Source organism: Sinocyclocheilus grahami, unplaced genomic scaffold (genome assembly GCF_001515645.1).
Source record: "Sinocyclocheilus grahami isolate Dianchi unplaced genomic scaffold, SAMN03320097.WGS_v1.1 scaffold56.1, whole genome shotgun sequence".
Taxonomy (NCBI): domain Eukaryota; kingdom Metazoa; phylum Chordata; class Actinopteri; order Cypriniformes; family Cyprinidae; genus Sinocyclocheilus; species Sinocyclocheilus grahami.
Window position 1 is genome coordinate 1363567 of NW_015505235.1, and position 8854 is coordinate 1372420.

The window sequence follows — 8854 nt, forward strand, 5'->3', positions numbered from 1 at the left end:
TGCAGAGCAGGGGACGCGAGGAACAGTATTAAGAACCGCTGCTTTAGAACATTGATTTTGAATTTTGTGAATCCATTAGAATCGTTAGAAGACAGAATCGCCATTCATATATGAATAGATTTTTACGTGCACCTCTAGTTTTCTCTTCCTCTTCTCTAAAGCAGCACAGCATGGCCATGCCCCCTTTGCTGCCTTTTCCCGAGGGTGGGGTTTATCAGGGTTTGTGATGTCACGAACCCGGGAAGTAACTTGTTGTAGTCCCTACCAGCCGTTTTTGTAGGCATTAAACTGCCAGAATTTTAAAAGATGATATCTCCGTTTGCATTGAACTTTCAGCTTCGTAACTTTGCAGATATTGTTTATGCTCAAACAGCAACATTACACACTAACTAACGTTAAAAAAGTGAAATCGCAATCAACCACCCCTTTAAGTGACTCGAAAACTAATAACATATCTTAAGTTTTTTACATTTTTCAAGGTCAAATAAATTTTTAGAATGATGTCTTTTTATATTCAAAACATAATCATAATATTCAAAAAAAATATGAGATTATTAAATATTAATAAAATATGGGACAACTGTATATATCTATATTTTTCTTTAATAAATAATACTAAAAGTTAATCATATGCCAAACTGCAAGGTTTTTTAAAAGTTTTTATTTATTTATTTTTGTATACATTTGTTAGAATTATGACATCAAACATTGAATAATATTTTTAAAAAAATATTAAATTATTAAATATTATGTTAAAATAATACAATATGTGGAAACGGTAATATCTATATTTTTAATAAACAATACTAAAAGTTATTTAATTATATAAGTATATTAAACAAAAATAGTTTATACAAACCACAAGTTTTTTTGTCTCAGGAGAGTTACACCACTTTTTTGCACCTTAAAAACATCAATATTTATCAGCAAGGAGATATATTCAAGTAATTGTCTGTATAAATTGCAGAGATAAATAATGTGACATTGATGTTTTTAAGCTCAGGATAGATTGAAACTTGAAGCTCAAAGAGTAGAGCAACGCCAAGGTCATGGCTTCAATTCCCACAGCAAGCAAGAACGGATAACATGTGAATGTGTAACTTGAATGCAAGCTAAGTCACTTTGAATGACAGCGTCCGCCAGATGTATAAATGTAGTTGTACATTTCATGAAGATTTCAAATGGTCATCTCAGATGCACCTAAGCGTGAAATAGAAGTAATTGTGTTTTCTGATCCTGCAGGCGTGAGTCCCAGCTGGAGAGTCTCTCCCACATCAATGAGGTAAAGTGTTCACCTGACACGAGCGCTGGGATGAGTCATTCTAACGCTTTATCTCTTTTACTGCCTCTCAGAGCGAACAGACTCTGTAGCGATCATATTAAACCAACCGCTGGTCATGTTTCTTATGCATGTTTAATGAACGCAGAGAAAAGAAAGTAAACTGGAAACCGCTCGCAGTGAATTAAGTGTTGCGTTTGTGGTTTTATGCAGATTTTCTGGCCCTTAATAAATGCAGAGCTATTCTGAATCCCACTGCTCGGTCTGTATCACACGGGACGCGTTGTGTTGTGCTTCGCTGCTTAGAAACTAAATTGATTAAGTTCTTGTCTGTGCTAAGATATCATAGATACATAGTATTATGATTTATAATACTGCTGAAATGTCATCAAGCTGAATTGTTTAGCATCACAAAAAATGTGTCTTGGGCTTTTGTCCAGTGACATGCAAAAGAAAGCATTTAATGGATCAAACGTTGACTTTTTAGTGACTTTTTGTATTTTATTGCACTGCAGTTTAAGAAATTAAGAAGAAAATAAAATGATATCAAATTGAAAATATGTTACATTTAAATCCTAATAGGCCTATTGGGTTGTGGGAAAAAATTGTTAGAATTTAATGTTCCTTTTAATTTTGTTTGCATTTATTCGATTAAAATCCTATTTGCAGTAACATAGTTGTTGTACTTTACAGAGCATGTTGCTCTCTGAAACAATGTGGTGCAATGTGAGCGTCTGAAGAGGAAATGAGGAGAGCACACAGGTCATGTTTCTTATGCATGTTTAATGAACGCAGAGAAAAGAAAGTAAACTGGAAACCGCTCACAGTGAATTAAGTGTTGCGTTTGTGGTTTTATGCAGATTTTCTGGCTATATAATTACAATATGTGTTATTTTAGCATTATCGGGGTAATTATAGTTCACTGAAACCAAGACCATAAAAACCTTTGTCACTTCTAAAATAAAATAAAATCAATTTTAACTGGAATAAATTAAAATGTAAACAAAAAAAACGTAAACTTAACCGTTTTTTTTCATTTCAGCTTTTTTGTTTTATTTTCAACACTTCTCGTTTTCATGTTAATGTACAAAAATAATAATGAATGACATTAAACAATGAAATCATAAATTAAAATAGACATACTGAAAAACGAAATCTAACACACACCAAAATGAACGACAATTAAAATGGAAAATCTAAAAATAAAAACAAATGTAAAATATTAATAGAAAGTATCTCAATGATATTAAAATAACTTTTGACTTAAGTAATAACTTAAGTATTATTTTTGTATGTATTTAATTTTAGTTTATTTTGATTATTTATTTGTTTATTTTGTACAATTCTGGTTCACACTTTTGTCATTTTTATTATTATTTAAATATATATATATATATATAAATATTTATTTCAGTTTTAGCTTTTATTGAGTAACTTCAGTACTTATTTCAGTTAGCTGTCAAAGCAACATTTTAAAGTTCGTCATCTATTATGTAAATTGTATTTCAGCTCTATTTCAATTAACAATTGTTTTTATTAGTTATAGTTTTAGTTAACAGTAACAACCCTGATATTCATAACGAAAGCTGGAAAATTTGAATGCTGAAAACCACTTGGTTTCCAAAACTGACCGGCGCTGCTGCACATGATGCGTTTTTCACTGCTGACAGCCCATGGCTTTACCACGGTGAGCAGAGGAGGAGGATTGGCGTCATGAGAGTCGAACCTGACCCCAGGGACACCATTAGTTCACGTTTAGCACATATTTGTGAGCACTCGCCATTGAGGAGTAAACCACATGGGAAGTGCTTTAAACCTGATTTAAAGGCAGCTTTTCCATAATGTAACTATCAAATGAAGGTTTTATTGAATCGGTGGTGTGCGGTTGTACAGACACGGTCGGCGAGCAGTTTTTAGGCTTCAGTATGAGAAGGAAAAGTAGGTCAGTTTGTGGGCATTTTCCACTGGGGGAATAGTGAGGAGGTTGAGGCGTATGGAAAGTGTTTCTCTTTATCCTGCATCCTATTAGAGGAGATTGAAATGGGAGGATGATGATGATGGGACGGAAAGACATTTGTCTGGCATCCAAACCGTGAAGTTCTGTGCGCCTCCTCATGGAAATGTTCTGTCAGTGCAGCTAGATTGAGGAGTTGCAAGCAGAAGTAGCTTTTGTGCTGCTTCATCAAAGGCTCTGTTCAATTCTACAGTTCAGAGGAGCTCTTTGAAGAGATCCGCTTCATTATAAATAGATCTATCTTAGACCAGTTCATTAGAAAGTTAACCCCTGAAGTATTTTTGTTCATTTTCTACAGTAGTTTGAACCTTTGAGAGTTTGAGGCCTTGAGCACATGTGAGGCCATCTTACTCTTAAAATTGAAACTTCAAATTTAAACCTCATTTTAAACACTTTTATTTTATTTTATTTTATTATTTTATTTTAATGTACTGAACTATAGTTTTTATAAATATTTTGAATTAGTTTTTATTTTTTATACTTTAATTTTAGTGACATTTTTAGTATTTTTATTTTTTATGTCTATATAACTTTTAATTATTTTTTATTTCACTTTTAGTTTCATTTTAATGTTTCCTTGCCAACTAGTTGAAATAAAATATTTTTTTTTATATTTTATTTTATTTTTATTTAACATTTATATTATTTCAAGTAACAATTGTTTAATGATTTTACTTTTATAGCCCTGTTTTCCATGTCATAACATTTATAAAATATTAATAATATTATATATTAATATGATTATTATTGATAATACTATTAATGTAATATTAATATTTAAAACCAAAACTAAAACAATTTTTTTATATATATATTTATATTATTAGCGATAAAAAATATAATAATAATTTCTTTTTTTTTTTTTTTTTACTTTTTTCTTCGCTATGCTTTTAATGAAGTCTTAAAGGGATAGTTCACCTAAAAATGATAATTCTGTCACCAATTATTCAGCAAACCTGTATGAGTTTCATCATAAAAGAAGACATTTTGAAGAATGTGGGTAAGCAAACAGTTTCTGCTCCCCAGTGACTCCCACAATATTTTTTCCATACTATAGAAGTCAATGGCTACCAACAACTGTTTGTTCACTAACATTCTTCAAAATATCTTCTTTTACATTTAGCAGAAGAATGAAACTCAAACAGGTTTGAAAACAACATGAGGGTGGGAAATGATGACAGAAATGTAATTTTTGGGTGACCTGTTGTACCCCTTTAAGATCTTAATCACCTCGACATGTTTGACTTGCCCTAAAAATACATATATATGTTTGTCTGTTATAGTGATGGTGGTCTGGAGGAAGACGAAGGCAGCGTCATTCCGAAGAGACGTTCAGCTTCCTGTCCGAACCCGGATGTTTTGGCTCTGGCTGTGTTTAATACGTCTCCCGCTCACTCCTCCAGCTCCAGTGACCAGCGGCAGAGTCCCAGCGCTTCAGTCCCGACAGCACTGATGAGGAGAGCATCAACTGAGGAGCAGGAGCAGGAGGAGGAGAAAGAGGAAGAGTTACACCTTTATGCTGTGTCTCCATCATCACGAATATACCTCCACCTGCAGAGCTCCTGGAGCAGCTACATCATAGTAAGTGTTTGTGGAGTCAGTTTCTACTCGCTTTGTGTTTAATGGCCAACATTCATTTTGTATTTGACCATTGTTGCACATTGTAAGTACTACACATATAATGGAAGTCTATGCAAGGCATTGCAATGGTATAAAGGTTAAAACTGAAAGGCTCAAATAAAATACTTTCACTGTTTTAAAAAGTAAAGTGATAAAGTATTGCTAAAAAAGATGATTTTAATGATTAATGACATCAAATGATTTAAGAAATATTTATTTTGATTGTTATTAAAACTTTGTTATTAAATATTATTTATCAAAATGATTGATATTAAGAAAATAATACAATTATTATTATATATAATAATTATTAAAATGATTATCTTGTCTCTTAAAAAACTTTTATTTATAATAGTTTGAATATAATGACATTTTGTTGGATTTTGACCTGGCCATGAATAGTTTTTAACATATTAATAATAAATTATTATTATTATTATTAACAACAATAATTATTGTTATTAAATATTTTAAAACAAAATCGATTCCCTTATTTTTTAAATAAATAAAATTCATATTATTCATAATATAAAATAAAATAATACAATTATCTTAACTTTAGTTTTTAATCTTATATAATTTTAATCTTATTTACATTTTCTTGGGGTTTGCCAAGATTTTACAAATATTTATCATATATCATTAATTTATTATTATTATTATTAATTTTATATTCATAATTAAAAACCAAACTGCTGATTTTTTATTTTATTTTTTTGTAGCGATCAACTTTGATGCTGGACCCAGTGTACAGGAAGAGATGTGGCATATCCTCCTCTTCTCCCCAGAAACAGAAATATCAGAAAATCAGGTACTGCGTCTTTCTGGCTGAACAGCTTGCGTTTATGTGTGTATGGGCAGGCTAAGAAAGCGTCTGTTAATGTGTTTCCAGCTGGGAACGGACGTGTCACTTGTTCAGTCAGCTGAGCGGAGAGCTGCTGCAGGAGAACATCAGCCTGGAGAGTCTGTATTTACTCCTGCAGGAGCTGCACACGGCCACGAACCGCAACCCCACCATCAAGAAACTCTTCTGGAGGGTAACATGCAGCTGTCTTTATCCCAATGCATGCACTTTTCATCCAAAAAGGAAAAATTCCCTCACAAAAGCCTTCTTTTTTGCTCCTCAGTCACCGGACCTTTATCCGTTCCTGGTGAAAACGCTGTCGGAAAGCTCTCAGGGCGGCCAGGAGGGAGTTCACACAGCTGACAGACTTCTGTAAGCTTCCAAATGCAGCTCATGCATATATAACCTATGCATGAGATACCCAGCTGACAGGAAATGTTCTCACAGCTTTCACTGAAGTTTTTGCAAAGTTATAGAAATGTTATTATAAAACGGATAGTTCCGGTCCTTGACTCTGGGGCTTATTGCTTTAGGAGAAAACATTCTTAACGTTATGTTTATGGAACGTTCTTATAACTTTAATGTTGAGAGAAAACATTCTGAGATCAACATTTTCGTAATGTTCCTATGATGTTATTTGAATTTGAGGATTATTCAAACATTTTTGTAACATTTCAATAACGTTCTAATCATGACAAGATAATTGGTGATTTTAATGTTCTTAGAATATTAAAAATAAATGTTGTTCTAAATTGTATTTTTACCCCAAATATAACATTATTTGAACATTTAAGAAATGTTTTAGTCACCTTTAAATAACGTTGCAATCACAACGATAACTGGGCATTTTAATGTTCTTAGAATATTATGAATAAACGTACAAATAACATTATATTTTGGGTAAATAAAATTAAGTCGAACGTTTAAGAAATGCTTTAAATACCTTTAAATAATGTTCTAATCACGACACGAAAACTGGACTTTTTAAAAAAAGTTCAAATAATGTTATATTTTGTGTGAAAATAATGTTAGTAGAACATTGCAAGAAACATTTTTGTAACCTTTAAATAGCATTCTGATCACAACAAGAAAATTAAAACATTCTTAGAATATAAAAATGAAACGTTCAAACTATGTTATATTTTGGCTAAAAATAACATTTAGTAGAACATTTTAGTAACCTTTAAATAACATTCTAATCACAACAAGAAAACCAGACATTTTAACATTTTTAGAATATTAAAAGTAAACGTTCAAATAATAGTTATATTTTGGGAGAAAATAAAGTGTTGTAATGTTTTGGTAACCTTTAAAGGGGTCATATGATGCTTTTTTAAAGATCATTATTTGGTGTAACAGAATATGTTGACATGCTTTAATGTTCAAAACACATTATTTTTCAAATACTGTACATTATTGTAAGTCCTCTATGCCCCGCCTCTCTCAAACGTTTCGTTTTCTACAAAGTCCCTCCTTCCGACACGCGTGCACACACACACACACGCACACATGATGCGCATTTGAACAGTCAATAGCAAATACTTAAACTAATAAGAAAACAGTAGCTGATTCAGAAGCACCAGATTGTCATAGCAAAGTCAGAATGACCTCCTCTCCTAGCATTATAACCGCTATAATTACGACAAGAAAATAATCACGAAACGTTATGATCACAACAAGAAAACCAGACATTTCAGACTCATAACAAGCTAAACTGTCTGTGTTTAGAACTTCTACAACAAGTTTTACAGTGTTCTCAGGTTGACATTTCTCAACTTCAAACCCATCGCAGAGCAAATTTTCATGACCACTGCTGTAGGTTTTCTGTCTGACGTGTCTCTCTGTCCTGCAGGCTGTGTACTTTGGTGGTTCAGATATTAAGCCTGATGTTCAGAGAAACAGAGATCGAAGCGGCGAGGCTCAGCATGCTGACGGCCAAACAGTGAGTGATTCTTCCTCCAGTAATACCAGCGCACTCGTTTCAGCTTATTTCACTGAGCAATGGCTGATGTTTGACACAGGGGAGCTCTTACAGAGAACATGCTGCTGGCTTTAGTGCGTGATCCAGATCTCCAGCTGCCAGACTCCACTGATGCCTCGAAATCTTCACTTAATAAGGTATAAATAATGGAAAAGTGAAAGGTTTGGTTATCATATACTCACCCTTGCTTCCCAGGTGTAAGGAAAAGATGAAATAAGTTCTTTTTTGTTTTGTTTTCTTCCACTCGTATCTTGTTTATGATCAATTGATTTATAATAATGAAATGTAATTTATGATAATGAAGCGTCTTTGTGTGTCGCAGCTGCAGGCAGACTATCTGGATGCGGCATCTGCACTGCTGTTTGAGCTGGTTGTGTTCTGTCAGGAGGTGAGTAGCATTATCTCATCTATGTGTATAGATTTGTTTCAAAAAAATCATTATAAATAAAATTTAATTTACATTTTTTTCATGTTTCTGAATGCAGTCTCTTCTGCTCAACAAGGCTGCATTTATTTTCTTTTATGAAAAATAATAAACAATAAAAATAATAATAAAGAGTAAAAAGCTGTAATATTGTGAAATATTATTACAATTTAAAATAACTGTTTTCTATTTGAATATATTGTAAAATGTAATTTATTTCTGTAATCAAAGCTGAATTTTAAGCATCATTACTCCAGTCTTCAGTGTCACATGATCCGTCAGAAATTCACATTTAGTAAAACATTTAGTATTATTATTATCAATGTTGAAATCAGCTTTCGCTGCTTATTTGTATTATTATTCTTTTATTTTATATTTTATTTATTTATTTATTTTTTGGAAAACCATGATACACTACCATACACAAGTTTGGGGTCATATGTTTCTTTAAAAAAAAAAAAAAAAAATTTTTTTTAACAAGGACACATTAAATTGATCAAAAGTGACAGGGAAGACATTTATAATACAAACTATTTATATTTAAAATAAATGCTGTTCTTTTGAACTTTCTGTTCATCAAAAAAAATAAATTTTTACAACAATTTTCAACACTGATATCACAAGAAGAACCGTTATTAATAATTGTGCATCATTAATAATTGATAATAACCAAGCAGCAAATCAGGTGCATA

General features: G+C 32.0%; 1 protein-coding gene across 1 annotated transcript in view; it reads left to right on the forward strand.

The window, feature by feature from the left end:
- Positions 1-8854, forward strand: part of cunh12orf56 (chromosome unknown C12orf56 homolog) — a 13242-nt gene that overhangs the window by 3241 nt on the left and 1147 nt on the right. The window contains exons 3-10 of the mRNA XM_016270323.1: positions 1243-1282; positions 4577-4874; positions 5636-5724; positions 5806-5950; positions 6041-6129; positions 7610-7699; positions 7779-7875; positions 8061-8126. Coding sequence (XP_016125809.1) covers positions 1243-1282; positions 4577-4874; positions 5636-5724; positions 5806-5950; positions 6041-6129; positions 7610-7699; positions 7779-7875; positions 8061-8126 — 914 coding nt within the window. The remainder of the gene's footprint in view (positions 1-1242; positions 1283-4576; positions 4875-5635; positions 5725-5805; positions 5951-6040; positions 6130-7609; positions 7700-7778; positions 7876-8060; positions 8127-8854) is intronic.